General features: G+C 38.2%; 1 protein-coding gene across 1 annotated transcript in view; it reads left to right on the forward strand.

The window, feature by feature from the left end:
• Nucleotides 1–3,856: 3,856 nt before the first annotated feature.
• Nucleotides 3,857–17,418, forward strand: part of EVI5 (ecotropic viral integration site 5) — a gene marked incomplete at its 5' end in the record, with an annotated part of 141,020 nt that continues 127,458 nt past the window's right edge. The window contains 7 exons of the mRNA XM_021711472.1: nucleotides 3,857–4,046; nucleotides 4,694–4,918; nucleotides 6,354–6,428; nucleotides 11,798–11,923; nucleotides 14,441–14,584; nucleotides 15,525–15,614; nucleotides 15,720–15,817. Of these exons, the coding sequence (XP_021567147.1) occupies nucleotides 3,857–4,046; nucleotides 4,694–4,918; nucleotides 6,354–6,428; nucleotides 11,798–11,923; nucleotides 14,441–14,584; nucleotides 15,525–15,614; nucleotides 15,720–15,817 (948 nt within the window). The remainder of the gene's footprint in view (nucleotides 4,047–4,693; nucleotides 4,919–6,353; nucleotides 6,429–11,797; nucleotides 11,924–14,440; nucleotides 14,585–15,524; nucleotides 15,615–15,719; nucleotides 15,818–17,418) is intronic.

Consider the following 17,418-nt stretch of genomic DNA (forward strand, 5'->3'; position numbering starts at 1 on the left):
CATGATCATGGGTCACCACAACCTCGACCTCCTGGGCTCAGGCAGTCCTCTCACCTCATTCTCCCAAAGTGCTGGGATTATAGGTGTGAGCCACTGCGCTTGGACTTTGTTCATTTTTAAATTAGATCATCTCTTTATTATTTATTTGTAGGGATTCTTTATATAGTCTACATACAATTCCCTTATGATTTGCCTCCCAAAGTGCTGGGATTACAGGCATGAGCCTGCAAATATTTTCTCCCATTCTGTGTTGTCTTCACCTACTTGATAGTAACCAGTAAAGTACAAAATGTTTTTAATTTTGATGAATTATCATTTATCTATTTTTTTCTTTTATCGCTTGTGATTTTGAGCATGTTTAGGAAGGCTTTACCTAATTCAAAGTCATGGAAATTTACTCCCATATTTTCTTCTGTGTTATGCTTGCTCTTGAACTTAATCTAAATGACTCGTATAGCATGTACTGTTTTGCACTGGCATCTTCATTTAATGTAACACCTTTCAGATTCATCCATGTTGATGCATATATCAGCAGATGCTGAGTAGTATTTCAATGAATGACCATACCACCATTTGATCATTTATTTTTCTGAACATGTGGGTTATTTCTGGTTTTAGCTTCTATGAACTTTCAGCTGCAAGTCTTTTCTGGATATGTTTTCATTTATTTGCTGTGCCTTATAGAAATGCATTTTTCCAGCTGGGCTCGGTGGCTCAGCCTGTAATCTCACGCTTTGGGAGGGTGAGGTGAGTGGATTGCCTGAACCCGCGGGTTCGAGACACGCCTGGGCAACTTGGCGAGACCTCATCTCTACAATAAATCAAAAAAAAATTAGCCGGGCGTGGTAGCACACGCCTGTAGTTCCAGCTACTTGGAAGGCTGAGGCGGAAGGATCACCGGAGCCCAGCATGTCGAGGCTGTGGTGGCCGGGAGCGGCCACTGTGCTCCAGTCTGGGTGAGACTCCAACTCAAAAAAAAAAATGCATTTTTCCATTCAGAGGAATTGTGAAATAGTGCTTGAAAGTGGCTAAACTACTTTATACTTCTGTTATTGATAGGAATTGCAATTGCTCACATTCTGGCGAACATTTGGTATGGTCAGTCTTTAGAATTGTAGCCATTCTAATGTGTATGTAGTTTGGTTTTAACGTGGATTTCCTTCATGGCTGAAGATGTTGAACATTTTTCAAGTACTTACTGGTCATGTGACTATCTTGTTTTGGAAACTGTCAGTTTAAGTCTCTTAACGCTTTTTTTTTTGAGTCAGAGTCTCACTTGGTTGCCCAGGCTGGAGTGTAATGGCAAGTTTACAAACACCACTGGTGGGCTCAGGAGATCTTCCACCTCAGCCTTCCAAGTAGCTGGGACCTTAGGCATGTGTCACCAGATCTTGCCAAGTTGCCCAGGCTGGTCTGGAACCCCTGGGCTCAGGCAATCCTCTTGCCTCTGCCTCCCAAAGTGCTGGGATTATAGGCATAAGCCACTGTGCTCGGCTTTCTTACTCATTTTTAAAAGTGTAGGGCTGGCTCCCTAATTATTGATTTTTAAGTTTTTCATAGGCCAGAGGTTGTGGCTCATGCCTGTAATCTCAGCACTGAAGGAAATTGAGGGTGGAGGATCACATTAGACCGGGAGTTTGAGACCAGTCTGGGTAACATAGGGAGACGCTGTCTCTACATAAAATGAAAAAAAAAAATTAGCTCGGTGTGGTGGCATGTGCCTGTAGTCCCAAGTTCTTGAAAACTGAGGTGGGACTGTTTGAGCCCGGGAGTTTGAGACTGCAGTGAGTTCTGACTGTACCTCTGCACTTCAGCATGAGACAAAATGATAAAAAAAAAAAAAAAATTAAGATAAGTAGGATATATATCTGGCTCTGAAAGGATAGTTCTGTAATCTGCTAAATAGGATTTGGCCCATATGTTTCTTTTCTTTCTCAGGTTTTTTTTTTTTTGAATCGGAGTCTCACTCTGTCACCCAGGTTGCCTTGACCTGCTGGGCTCAGGTGATCCTTCCGCCTCAACCTTCCAAGTAGCTGGAACCACAGGCACCCACCACAACACCTGGCTAATTGATTTATCATAGAGAGGAGGTCTTTCCAAGTCGCCCAGGCTGGTCTTGAACCCCTGAGCTCAGGCAGTCCTCTCACCTCGGCCTCCCAAAGTGCTGGGATTACAGGCTTGAGTTACCACGCCTGGCCTCCTTTCTCAGTTTTTATATTTTATACATTAGTATTGTGAGCATTTTTTGTACCCTAAGCAGTTGACTTTTTCTGAATAAATTACTGAAAGTGAGTAGGAACTGTATTAAATAGAACACAAATGTATTACTTAGGACCTAGTTTACATTTTTACAGTGATAGAGCCACATTTCCCAACCTTCCTTTATAGACTGTGCATATGTGAAAGAAATAAAGGGCTTCATGTTGTACTGAGTCATTGGTTGGATCTTTGAAATTATCTTTTTTTTTGCTTTTCAACATTCTGATTATCACTTTTTTGCCATGGTTAACTCTTCTTTTTTTAAAATTTTAAACATACAGGGTACAATTCAGGTTTAGGTAGATAAGTGGTCATCGTGCAGGTAAAGTTTAGGCCTCCCTTTGGTCCCCACTTTGCCTGGTTTGGGATCAGGTACACTTATTGATGTTATGTGCCCCTTGCCCCCCGCGGTGTTCCTCATCTGCTAATCCCTTTCATGTAGTATTATGATAAATGTTCAGGGTCCACTAAATGAGTGAGAGCATGTGGTACTCAGTTCTTTGTTTCTGTGATAGATCATGGAGTACTGTAGACTCCAAATCCATCCAAGTTGCTGCAAAGTCCATAGTGAAATTATCTTCACCCATCTTTCGGCAGATAGAAAGAGGCCTCACAGGGTCACAAACTCAAAAGTCAACAAGGCTTTTAAGAGAGAAGAGGCTCCAGTTTAACAATGTAAGGCCGATGATAAACAGCAACTGTGAGTTGACCTGAGTTTTAGGGACAGTAGGGATTGCAGAGTGAGTGGATCAAAGTCCTTCCTCATCGAAAGAAAGAGGTTTCTCCTCGGCTACACCTTGTTCTTACTGCGGAGTCCGAGCCTGGTTTTGCCCTATCTTTTTCTTTCTCAAGAGAATCTAGAATTATATATTATAGAATATTTTTATTGCTTTGCCTTACTTTTAAAGCCCTAGATACATTGTAAACTGGATAGGATTGTTATTTCATAGAATTTGTTGTACCTCTTCTAAGTGGTGAGTTCTTTTTCTCTGAAGGCTGCCCAAACCACTTTTCTCATATTTCCCTTAATTTAATAATTGATTAATTAATCTATTTATTTATGTCTTGAGTCATAGTCTAACTCTGTCACCCAGGCTCTCTGCAACCTTGAACTCCTGGGCTTAAGTGATCCTCCTGCATCAGCCTCTTGAGTAGCTGGGACTGTGTGCATCACTATGGCCAGCCAATATTTTGACTTTTTGTAGAGACCAGGTCTCGCTATGTTGTCCAGGCTCATCTTGAACTCCTGAGCTCAAGCAATCCTCTAACCTTGGCTTCCCAAAGCACTGGGATTATAGGCATGACCCACTGCATCTGACTCCCTTAATTATGATTTTTAATGGAGATGAAGGGAAATTGTAATGGGCCAGTAGTACTAGAATATTTAACATGATTTGCTATTTTGTATTTTGAAATTGCTATGCATAGGTGAAAAACTATAGCAGTTATTTTTATTGATGCCAACCAAAAATGTGTAAATTATGCACATTATGAAAACTGTGTTTTAAAACAATGGCTGAATTGTGATGGTAAAGCTCTAAGTATCATCACTATCACTGTGAGATGAGATCTTGAACAATTTTTAATTATGTTTTAGATTATTAGAAACGGATAGTAAGTCCTTAAGGTCTGTAAATGGGTCCAGAAGGAACAGCGGCTCTTCTCTTATATCAAGTTCATCAGCCTCTAGCAACCTCAGCCACCTTGAAGAAGATTCTTGGATTCTTTGGGGAAGAATTGTTAATGAATGGGAAGATGTACGCAAAAAGAAGGAAAAGCAAGTTAAGGTATTCTTGTTTTTTTGTTGGAATTCTCTCTTTTATCCCAAAGTTTGCTTTTCAGGCATGGATTAATAGGGATTCGAAGAAAAACAAATTCTGGTAATTTCCAAGCTATATAGTAAGAGGTCTGCTTTATAGGTTTTCATTTATTTATACCCACAGACATTTTAATTTGTAAGTATCAGTTGGTTAGAGAAATCCTGATAATGTAGACATATAGTCCTGAAAATTATTTTAGAAATTAGTTTGATTCTCTCATTTTATGGATTGGGAAATGAAGTTGTGATATCCTGCATTCTTGAATTACAGTATTTTTACTTTTGTTTTTGCCTTCAGTAGCCCTTTGAAATGTGATGGATACTGTACCATCATTGACAGCTCTGCAGTTATCAAGTTCATTACCCTAGAGGCCACATGCTGAGTGAAGTGTCTAGAATTTATCCATGGCATTGTAGCCCCTTGACCAGAACAGGATACATCCAAGAGTTCAATCTTAGCCTACCTTGAAAATTTCTCTAGTCTTATTATAAAACTAACTTTCTGTTATAAATTTGATAAAGTCTTCTGCTTCATTCTAACCCCCAATAATCATCTTTGGCTCACAACACAGGAGATTTAAATAATCCATTAAATTTTTTTGTTTTTATTTTTAGGAACTTGTTCGTAAAGGGATACCTCACCACTTTAGAGCAATTGTTTGGCAACTTTTATGCAGTGCACAGAGTATGCCAATTAAGGATCAGTATTCAGAACTCCTGAAAATGACTTCACCTTGTGAAAAACTGATCCGAAGGGACATTGCTAGAACTTATCCTGAACACAATTTTTTTAAGGAAAAAGATAGCCTTGGACAGGAGGTTTTATTTAATGTAATGAAGGTAAGTTTTATTTGTTCATTTTTTGAAATGAATTCTCAGAAGTTTGAAATACATTTTTCACAACAAAGCATGGGTTTATGCCACAATAATCAGTTGACTTTGGCAGTAAAATTGGTTTTAGCATAACTTATGCCTTAATTTTGATGCTGCATTTCTATCTGGCGTGGAGAACTTGTTAGATAATTTATCACATTATTCAGCATTATTTGCTGGAATTATATGAAATAACCTATAAATCACATACCACAGAGAGATCCTCTATGAAAATGGATAACTTACCCTGTGAGGTTCAAAGCCTGGGATGCGGGTTTCTTCTATCATTGCTGCAAAATTTTCAGCAAATTTTTCTGCTTACTATGGCCAGCATTGGTAAGAACACTTAGCCCTCGAGAGGTGTACCACTGTAATTTTTATTTAATAGCCATTTCCCTTTCCATAGTTTCTTTTTCTTTCAGCTACTTCTGTGAAATACCGATTTCCTGTTAAATCATTTCAATTTTGCCAAACCTTTGCCTTAATCCTGCTCTGGTTTTGTCTATATCAGATACAAATTTTACTTGATTTTTTTGCAACAGGATCTCATTTTGTCACCCAGGCTGAAGTGCGGTGGCACAATTACCTCTCACCACAACCTTGACCACTTGGGCTCAGCCTCTCCAGTAGCTGGAACTACAGGTGCATGCCACCATGCCTGGCTAATGTTTTTCATTTTTTAAAAAAATCTTAAATTAAAAAAAATTTTTAATTTTTATATTACTGTCCCCTTCCGTTTTTCATTTTTTAATAGAGATGAGCTCTCACTATGTTGCTTGCCTAGGCTGGTTTCAAACTTCTGGGCTCAAGCAATTCTCCTTCCTTGGCCTCCCAAAGTGCTGGGATTACAGACATGAGCCACAGCACCTGGCCTAAATTTTACTTGATTTTTAAGCCTTATTACCTTCCTGGGAACAAATTCCTTTACTTTTTGTACTTAGCCAATTTGGACTTAGAAAAATGCCAAAAGAAAATTTTATGTAATAAAACATTTGCTTCTAAAATATTTATAGGGCCAGGTATGGTGGCTCATGCCTGCAGTCACTTTGGGAGCGGAGTTGAGAGAATTGCCTGAGCCCAGGAGTTTGAGACCAGCCTGGGCAACTGGTGAGACCTCACCTCTACAGTAGCAATCAGCCAGGTGTGGTGGTGTGTGCCTTTGGTTCCAGTTATTTGGAAGGCTGAGGCTGCCGTGGCCATGAACATGCTGCTGCACTATAGCCTGGGTGACAGAGTGAGACTCCAACTCAAAAGAAAAAAAGATTATCGGATAAATCTATAACAAGCAATCAAAAGCTAATCTGAAAAATAAGTGGTCTTTTAACCTGTCTCACCAGTTTTAGGTTTTTGGAGAAGGAAGATATATTTACTATGTATTTTGAACAATATTTTTACTTTTTAGGCATATTCTTTAGTGGATCGTGAAGTTGGTTACTGTCAAGGAAGTGCTTTTATAGTTGGATTATTGCTTATGCAGGTAAGTTAGTAGAAGCATTAAATGTCTAATTACATTCTTTATTAAAGTTGAATTCAAGAGTGTAAAAATCATCTTTGTTTTTATTAAATATAAGTAGATATTTTTCCCTAGGTACTTAATTTGAATAGAAATATTTAGTTTGTACTTTAAAAGATTAAGTGTTGAAATAACATCAGTAATATCTTGCCATCAAATGAAATTTTAACTTCTTGGTACATTTATTTTCCTTTTATTTATTTATTTTTTTAGTTTTCCTCTTTTCCCCCCTTATCTATTGAATGTATTCTAGGAGAAAAGCAAGGCATTTTCATGCCCTCTTCTTGGTCCCTTAGTTTCACTAGCTTTGGCAAAATCCCATTGTCTTCACATCATATTCCTCCTTACTTTAGGAGGCTAAGCAGATTCATCTGTAATCTACTTGTGTCTTTCTATTTTTATTTTATTGTATGTAATTTAAAAAAAATTTTAGAATCATGGGGAACATGTGAGTATTTGTTGTATTGGTGTATCCATGAAGACAAGGTTTGGGTTTCGACTCTCTCCCCGCCATGCACATTTGAAATATTCTACTAAACCTTGTATCTTTTTAAACCCTGGGAACATTTAATGAGGGCTAATCTTTTTTCCAACCAAAGAGGACATGATTAAAGTGTTGTTATGAAAATCTCATTTATGTTGTACAACATCTTTGGAAATTTATGAAGGAATTTAATTTGCCATGGAGCTAAAGACTTGTTATGTCTCTCTTGCTGTGTGTTCCACAGTAGTGATACTCAGTCACTTTTATCCCCACAAGGATATAGTGACTTATTTTGGAGTGGGTTTGGGTGGAGTGTTGTTAGAATTCAGGCATGGGCAGGACAATTATAACTTTGAAAGGAAATGATGTATAGTGCTATCTCTTTAGCTTTGTTGAAAAGAAACTTTTAAAAGGCCCATCTTACTCTTTATTTAGTCTCAGATTTTTATTCCTGAAATGGAACCGTGTGAATAACTTGATTTGAGTCATGTAGTCTGGTTTTTTTATTTCAGCTTTGCATTAGCTCTGTGAATTTAGGCTAGATTATTTAACCTCTCTCTTAGCAACAATTAGATAATACTATCTACTTTTCAGATTAATTGTGAGAGTTATACGAGGTAATACAATTTGTAATTGTTCAGTATTGGTAGGCCTTTCACTATTGAACTCAGACATCCTTATTATCAGTCTCGTGATTTTTGTCACAATTCTATTCCTTTTGTTTCTTGCTAGCTCGCAAATAACCTCTTGGCAGTCATTTCTGCTGGGCATCTGAAGAGCAGTTTTCCCCTACTTGATTCTGAATCTCACAACAGCTGACCTATTTATTCAGGAATCCTACAGTGTTTTCACTTTCCTCCAAGACAGGGCAAACAGTGAAACACACTTGAGTGAATATCATTACCACCAATGAAGTAATCAGTGCTATTTCAGTGATTAATTTACTTAGCTATTTTTGTCAGTGGCACTAATGTATCACCACACCAATAATCATTTATGGCCCAGGGACATAAGGTAGAAAGCTTCGCATAACTGGATTCAAAAGCTCCTCTTTATGTTTCCACAGTTTATGCTCTTATAACCTATATGCTATATTGTCTCCCAACACTTTAGTTTAGAAACTTTTAGAGACTCAGAGAGTCTCTTAAAATTTACAAAGCTAGTACATATTGTGTTAAAATGGTGAAACGTGCTGGTACATATTTTTTATGTTTTACTACTCCTATAAAATTTGTATATTGTTTGCGTTAGACCTTTGCAAAAGACACAGATTCTTACCAGCTCATTGTCACAGAGGAAGTATTTAGCAGCATGTTGCTCTAGGACTCAAGTGTTTTGCTTTTTTTTTTCCTAATGGAAAGGAATGACTATAAAACAACTGAGTGGGCTGGGCTCAGCGGCTCAGCCTATAATCCCAGCACTTTGGGAGGCCGAGGCAAGTGGATTGCCTGAGCCTGTGAGTTCAAGACCATCCCGGGCAACTTGGCGAGATCTCGTCTCTACAATTAAAAAAGAAAAAGCTGGGCATGGTAGTGCGTGCCTGTATTTCCTGCTACTTGGGAGGTTGAGGCGGAAGTGGCTGTGAGTGTGCTATTACACTCCAACCTGGGTGACAGAGTGAGTCTCCAACTAAAACAAAAACAAAAAACTGAGTGTAAGTGGTTCTTCATGTTTGTATATGCCACTCGGTGTTACATTTTTTCTTTTTTCTTTTTTTTTTGAGGTGAAGTCTCACTCCATCGCCCAGACTGGAGTGTAGTGGCCGCTCCTGGCCACCGCAGCCTCAACCTGCCGGGCTCCGGCGATCCTTCCGCCTCAGCCTTCCAAGTAGCTGGAACTACAGGCGTGCGCTACCACGCCCAGCTAATTTTTTGATTTATTGTAGAGATGAGGTCTCACCAGGTTGCCCAGGCGGGTCTCAAACCTGCAGGCTCAGGCAATCCACTCACCTCATCTTCCCAAAGGCGCGGGATTACAGGCTGAGCTACCGAGCCCGGCAATTTTTGTCATCATTGTTTCAATGTTTTTGAGAAGGATCCAGTGATAATATTTTTTCCGTCTCCTTTTACTTTTGCCAAATTACCTCAACTTGTTTTTAAAAACATATCTCTTTTTTTTCTTTGAGTTGGAGTCTCGCTCTGTCACCCAGACTGGAGTACAGTAGCATGTTCATGACTACCATAGTTCTGACCTGCTGGTCTCAGGCAATCCTCCTGCCTCATCCTTCCATGTAGCTGGAACTACAGGCACACGCCACCATGCCCAGCTAATTTTTAAAAAAATTTATTGTAAAGATGAGGTCTCCCAAGTTGCCCAGGCTGGTCTCAAACTCGCAGGCTCAGGCAGTCCTCTCACCTTGGCCTCCTGAAGTGCTGGGATTATAGGCATGAGCCAATGTACCTGGCTAAAAACATCTCTGTTTAAAAACAAAAAAACCAAAAACCTTCCAATTCCCATATCAATGCTATTACAAAGGGGAAAGGGAATGATGACACTTGTTTGATATCTCCAAAAGAGAAGAAATTTTGTAAGATAAAAAGGGAAATTATAATTATATACTGTGTGATGACATTTCAGTCAATGATAGACTGGTTGCATGTATGATGGTGGGCCCATAAGATTATAACACCATATTTTTACCTTACCTTTTCTGTGTTTAGATATTTTTAGGTACACAAATACTTGCTATTGTGTTACAGTTGCCTATGGTATTCGGGACATAGCATGCTGTACAAGTTTGTAGCGTAGGATAGTGATAGGCTGTAACATAGAGCCTAGGTGTGTAGTAGTCTTTTCCATCTAGGTTTGTGTAAGTACACTCCCTGATGTTTGCACAATGATGAAATCACCTGAGGACATAAAAAGGAAAGTGAAAATCTGTATCTACAGTAAAGGGAAAAGGTTTTAATACATATTATTAATATAAACATCCATAACAGGAGATAATTGATATTGCCAAAAAACAAAAAAAAGACTACCCAGGGACTTAAAATTTCCTGTAGTTTGTGATAAGAGTGCAGTGTTGATACGACTAGTTGGAAGGCCTCACTTGCCCTTCCAGTGCTGTGGGAGAGAAAACAACCAACTTAAGGGAGAGCCAGATTTCAGTGTTGAAATATTTTTGGGGAGAGTCAGATTTCATCTAAAAGAAGAGAGGAACATTTGGAAAAGAGAATAAGGCTCAGGTAGAATATTTTATTGATGGCAGGATATGGGTCCAGAAATTGCTGTGGAAAAGATTTAGGCAAGATTGGAAATGGAGTCAGATCAGAGGAACAGCAGAAACATAAGATGAGAGTTCTTGAATCTTGGGCTTCTTGTGGTGATTGACTTAAGTCAGTGGGGCTGTAAGTACTTGGTAGGATTAATAGGGATAGTCTCCAAGGCAAAATTGTGGCTATGTGTGTTGGGAGGAAGGAAGACATGTTTTGCCAAGAGTAACTCTTGGCTTCTGTCCAGGACTGTGTAAAGGCCGGGGGAAATGCATTGTTTTCAGTAAGAAGAATGCCTAGAGATCCTTAGGGGTGTTCTGTTTTGAAACATACTGGTAAAACAGGAGTGAATGAGAATTAGCAAAACATATTATTTTGAGAAAGATGGCTTTATTTTTTTTTTGAGATAGTTGTTTGGATAATGTTCTTTGCCTAAATATTCTGAATATCTCTGCAGGTCTTTATACAGCTTTCTCATTCATTATCTTATTTGATGTAATTTCCTATTTCAGATAATTTGAAAACTTATTTTACTTTTTTTTAACACTTATGTTATAGCACATCATTTTTGCTCAGAATCCTTGAAAAGCTCTTCCCATCTCACTTAAGGTGAAATTCAGAATTATTACAGTGGCCTCTAAAGCCCCATGTGTTTGGCTCCCTGTTTTTTTCTACTCTGTAATCTAACCGCCACTCCTGACATGACTTGTAATTTAACGTAGTCTCTTATTTGCTGACATACCATGAGTCCATCTTAGGGCCTCTGTACTCTGCTGTCCTCCAGGACTATTCTTGACTCAGATGTTTCCTTACTTTCTTCAGGATTCTGTTTAAATGTTACCTTATCAAAGAACCTTCCCTGACCTTTAATTAATTAATTAATTCATTGAGTCAGGTTCTCACTCTATTGTGCAGGCTGAAGTGCAGTGGCACGATCATGGCTCATCATAGCCTTAACATCCTGGGCTCAGGTGATCCTTTCGCCTCCTGAGTAGATGGGAGTAGGCCAGCTATTTATTTTTATTATTATTATTTTTTTATAGAGTCAAGGTCTTACTGTGCTGCTCATGCTGGTCCCAAATTCCTGGGCTCATGTGATCCTCTCGCCTCCCCCTTCCAAAATACTGCCGATTACAAGCATGAGCCACCACGCCTGGCCCTGACCTATATAAATAACAGTGTATCTCTTCAGCGTTCTCTGTTACCCTACTTTATTTCTATAGCATTGATGACCATAACATATTTATGTATTAGTTGATTTATTCTGTGAATTGTCTACCTCCCTCCATTAGAAAGTTCCAGATCCTTGAGAGTAGAGGTTGTGTTTCTTTTACTCACTGGTATATACCCAGGGAGATAAAAGTATCTGGTTCTAAATCAATATTTGTTAGTTGAATAAGTGAGTTAGGTACATTAAGGCAGTTGGTCTCAGGTTGTAAAATTTGTCTAACTTCTCAATTTTGGTGATTGGATGGAAGATTAGACCCTTCTCATTCTTAGCCCATTGCTCTTAACATTGCGGCACACAGCCATCCAAAACAGTGTTTATGGTTGGGTGGGTACTTGGTTTAAATATAATTTCAGTTATTTGTGTGTCACAGAACATTAACCTGTGTTGTTTTTTTCTTCTAATGTAGATGCCAGAAGAAGAAGCTTTTTGTGTATTTGTTAAACTAATGCAAGATTATAGACTTCGTGAGCTTTTTAAACCAAGTATGGCAGAATTGGGTCTTTGTATGTATCAGTTTGAATGCATGATACAGGTAAGAGTGCAGTGTTGGTGAAAAGTCGTATTGCCTTCATATATTTGTCATCTTGTTCTGAGTGACAACTAAACAAATGTAGTGTTTAAAGCATTAAAGCAATTGAAGAAATCAGTGTATTAATCACCTGATCATTTTTTGGTTGTTTAACACATAATTAGACTGACTTCCAGATTGGGTGCTATCTTTAGGTAGATCACAGCTGGAGCTTGACTGCAGTTTTCATATTCAAACCTTCATCATTAGTGCCAAATGTACCATAAATCTATTACCTAAGGGCATGAGTTTCCTCATCATGTCCTATTATATCCTGTTATAGTTATGTAGTCTAAACTGTCTTTGCAGCTTTATGACATTGACATCAGTCCATTAACTTTGAGACTGTCTCTTTAGACCTCTCCCTGGCCTTTCCCTCTTTTTTTTGAGTTGGAGTCTCATGCTGTCGCCCAGACTGGAGTGCAGTGGCCACTCCCAGCCACCGCAGCCTTGACCTGCTGGGCTCTGGCCATCCTTCCGCCTCGGCCTTCCGAGTAGCCGGAATTACAGGCGCGCGCTACCATGCCGGCTGATTTTTTGATTTATTGTAGAGATGAGGTCTCGCTGCCCAGGCGGGTCTCGAACCCGTGGGCTCAGGCAATCCACTCACCTCAGCCTCCCAAAGGCACGAGATTACAGGCTGAACTACCGAGCCCAGCTGCCTTTCCCTCTTTATCTTACTTTTTTGCTAGCCTGCAGTCTTTTTTCTCCCCCATAATGTTTTCATCATTTTATGCTGCTGGTTGAAGACTCCCATTCTGTAGTGAATGTTTGAGGGAAGAGAAAACAGGAGTAGAATCAAGATCAATGGAAAATATCTTTGAAATATTTTACCTCTATGGATTGAAGTTTTATGTTTTATATATATAAGTACACTTGCTATGTTGTCCTATAATATAATGATGTAAATATTTTCATTTACTTAAATGAAATTAAATGAACAAAATTTATGGAAATAGGCTACTGATTTGGCTGGTATGATTTTTATCAGTCTCCTTTCCCCTGACAGCCTTAGCCACTGGGTTTATAAAATCCTGTGTTTTCTGTGTGGTAGGAGGAAGGGTATATATAAAATGTTCGTTCTTTCTCTTTCTTTCTTTCTTTCCTTCTTTCTTTCTTCCTTTCTTTCTTTCTTCTTGCTTTCTTACTAATTTATTTATTGGGTTGGGACTCAATCTGTTGCCCAGGCTCGGACTACAGGAACACACCACAACGCCTGCCTAATTTTTAAAATTTTATTTACTTTTATTTTTTAGTTCTTGCTGTATTTCCCAGGCAAGTCTTGAACTCCTGGGCTCAAGCAATCCTCTTACCTCAGTCTCCCAAAGTGACATGAGTCACTGCACCTGGCCTTATTTTTATTTTTTTAAGAATTGGCATACATATTTATGGGGTACATAGTGATTTTTTGTTTTGTTTTGTTTTTACATGTTAAAGAAAAGACCAGAGTAGATCTTAAGATGATTCTTAATTCAATTTTTTTCTGAAATAATAAACTTGTTTTTATCAACCTTAAACTCTGTTGTTATTTTTTTAATTAATGTGTCATTATGAATTACCAGAATTGCTAGTGCATCTGTATATTGGGTTTTTTCCTATTACTTTAGAAGGTAAGAATAGATGATCAATGGTAGATAATTTCTCAGAATATTTTAGCATAGCATTTTTTTCTCTTTAAAAGCTTTTTGGAATGTTATAGTTGATAGAAAATGTCAGACACCCATGTACCTACCAACAAGATTAAACAAGTCTAAAAGTTTCATTTGTTTCAGTTTTGCTTTAATGATAAATTAAATATTATAGATGTAGTCAAAGTTCCAACTCCACATTTTTTTCTTCTTTCCTTTCTAGATAATAGCCATTGTCCTGAAAGTATCAATTTTTACATCTTAGCTTTTCCATATAATGCTTAATCTTTTTTTTTCCTTATTTAAACATTTAAAAATTTTTATTTTTTTTTAGTAGAAACGGAGGTCTCACTATGTTGCTTAGGCTGATCTTGAACTCCTGGGCTCAGGCAGTCCGCCTGTCTCATCTCAACCTCTCAAAGTGCTGGGATTACTCCTTTTTTTTTTTTTTTGAGTTGCTGGTCTCATTCTGTTTCCCAGGCTGGAGTGCAGTGTCACAATTGTGGCTCACTGCAGCCTCAGCCCCCTGGGCTTAGGCAGTCCTTTCGCCTCAGTCTCCCAAGTAGCTGGGACTACACGTGCATGCTGGCACACCTGGCTTATTTTTCTATTTTTTGTATAGATAAAGTCTCACTATGTTGCCCAGGCTGGTCTTGAACTCCCAGCCTCAAGTGATCCTCCTCCCAACACTTTGGCTTCTCAAAGTGTTGGGATTACAGGTATGAACCACCACGCCCAGCCTGATGCTTGATCTTATCTTTGTGTTTGGTATAGGCTAACCTTCTACATATGCAATGGTCTAATTTAAAATGCTACATTTTACTGTTTTAACAAATTCTTTTCTTCTTTTTAGGAGCATCTTCCAGAGCTCTTTGTACATTTTCAATCTCAGAGTTTCCATACCTCAATGTATGCATCATCCTGGTTTCTGACTATCTTTCTTACAACTTTTCCGTTACCAATCGCAACAAGGATATTTGATATCTTTATGTCTGAGGTAAGCTAATAGGCAGACGAGGAACAAGAGCTAAGCATAGGGGTCATTGAGTTAATGAGAGCAAGGCAGTGAGGAGAGCAATATGAAGGACCTGTGTGTCCTGTGCTAAATTGCTCAAGTGGGCGATCTCACTGCTTACATAGATAATTTCATTTAAACCTTACAGTAACACTATCAGGTAGATACTATTATCATTCCCATTTGTTAGATGACAGATGAGGAGACCGAGACTTAGAGAGATTAAGTAGCTTGTCTGCAGACACACAGCACTTAAGTAGTGTAGTAATCAGAATTCAAACACAAGTAGTCAAATTCTAGAGCCTGCACTCTTAATCATACCTCTTTATCACCCCCTGACTGAGAGAGTAAGAACTAGTGGGAAGTAAAATTTGCCTCACAGTTAATAATCCTATAGTGCCTCTGCTCTCCAAAGAGTAAGAAGTAATTAATATAATTTTCTTCTATTCTGTGACCATGGAGATTGTTGTCCTTTTAATTGTCAGTGATGTGTGGTAGTGATCTTTTGTCTTCTATTTTCTATTAATTACATCTTAGGAAGATCAATTTGAATTACCTTTTTAAAATTAGTTTAGATCAGAATTGGCAAACTATGATTCATGTACCAGTCCATTCTGGTTTGTGTGCCAACTCTGGCCTTCCACCTGTTTTTATAAATAGTTTTCTTGGAACACAGCCCTGGCCATTTGTTTATATGTTGTCTATGTCTGCTTTGGGGCTACTGTGGCACTGTTGGGCAATTGTGACATAGACCACGTTGCCCACCAAACTGAAATTACTTGCTGTTTCACTCTTTACAGAAAATTTTTGCCAGCCTCGCAAATTACATCCCTAAATATTTATCTTAGTATTATTTTGAATGATTAGCTTTTGTTGATAGAAGAATAAGGCACATTTAGCTTTATTTAATTTGTTTCCTCAGGGTTTAGAAATAGTGTTTCGGGTAGGATTAGCACTTCTTCAAATGAATCAGGCAGAACTGATGCAACTTGACATGGAAGGGATGTTACAGGTAAGTCAGTTCATGATTTCTTGAATGTCTTTGGATTTCACTATTAACTAGTTAATAATAAATGGCACTAAGTAGTTCTTATGTTTTTCTTTAATTGTATCTTAGCACTTTCAGAAGGTCATTCCACATCAGTTTGATTGTGGTCCAGACAAATTAATTCAAGCAGCCTATCAAGTCAAATACAACTCAAAAAAGATGAAAAAGTAAGTATTTTATATTTTTGTTTTTAGTTTTGGAGTTGTTTTTGAAGCATATCAGAAATTCAGTGAAAGAGGCAAAACATTCTAGTAATAAGTAAAGTTTTCCTTCTTAATTTATAGAACTGTATTATTTTATTTGGTGGTATTGGTTTCAGTATAACACAAAGCTAATGTTGGGATGTACTACTTTTTTTTTTTGAGTTGGAATCTTACTCTCTCAGACTGGAGTGCAGTGACATGCTCATGGCTGCTGCAGCCTTGACTGGTGGGCTCAGGTGACCCTTCTGCTTCAGCCTTCGAAGCAGCTGGAGCTACAGGGACGTGCCACCATGCCAGCTAATTTTTTGATTTATTGTAGAGATGAGGTCTTGTCAAGTTGCCTAGGTTGGCCTTGAACCTGTGAGCTCAGGCAATCCTCTCACCTAGGCTTCCCAAAGTGCTGGGATTACAGGCTGAGCTACCTAGCCTGACCTGGTATGTACTACTTTTAATAGTAGTGCCTTAGACTAGTGTGTACTACCTTTAAAACTTCCCTTTCCCTTTCTGCACTGACTGGTATTTGGGGCCTGGTATGAGGGTGCATATATGTATATATATGTATCTGTATATATGTGTATATATACTATGTGTGTGTATATATATTTATGTGTGTACACACAAACACACACACACAAGCTATGTGTTTTTATTTTAAAAACCACTTTTGTGATGTGGTCCCATTTGTTGCCATTCTTTTCCTCTTAGTTTGTTCCCAGAGTGTCACTCAGGTTCAAGATCAGCATAATGAGCAAGATAAACCGGAGGAATGGATTGAGAACTTAACATTTTATTTATTGTGTATTACTTTCAAATGAAGCTTTTTTTAGTATGTATTTCATAAAGTTCAAGATAAACAGTCTTGGCTCGTTAGTTCGTTTTTTTTAAAAATAGACTAAGTATATTGATTAAAACAATAGCTGTTATTCTTCTAGCTTTTGGTACTTAATTATTAGCCTGAGATTGTAGTTAGCATTTCTGACACTGTAGTTTCTTTGGTTTAAAATGATAACAATACTGTCAACTAGCAGTTACCAATATCTTTTCTGAAGTAACATGAAATTATATTAACATGTACAACGCACTGCTGTCATGGAGATTCCTACTCCAAAACGTATATTTATATATGAGTGAGAATCATTAAGATTAGTTAGCTCTGCTGGATGCAATGGTATGTGCCTGTCATCCTAGCTACTGAGGCAGGAGGATCACTTGAGTGCTGGAGTTTGAGACTAGCCTGGGCGACATAGCAATACCTTGTCTCTTAAAAAAAATAAAAATTACTTGGCTCTAATTGACAAAATCAAGCCAGTTCATGAACTTCAACTTTTATTATTAATAAATTACTTGTTACATTTCTAATAGCCACCGTCATGTTGAGACATTATAGACCAAAAAGCTGCTCTGCTTTGTAACTGATAAAAAGGAGTCATCTTAATATTTGCCACTTGGCAAAACCACATTTAAATCACACTAGCCACTGCATGTGGAATTTGTAGCAAACAACAACCATAAAATAAATCACGCTAGCCAAACAGAGAATTTATTTTACAGGCTTGAGCCCCCCC

The sequence above is a fragment of the Carlito syrichta genome, unplaced genomic scaffold (genome assembly GCF_000164805.1).
Source record: "Carlito syrichta isolate Samal-C Ts95f unplaced genomic scaffold, Tarsius_syrichta-2.0.1 Scaffold302314, whole genome shotgun sequence".
NCBI classification, from domain to species: domain Eukaryota; kingdom Metazoa; phylum Chordata; class Mammalia; order Primates; family Tarsiidae; genus Carlito; species Carlito syrichta.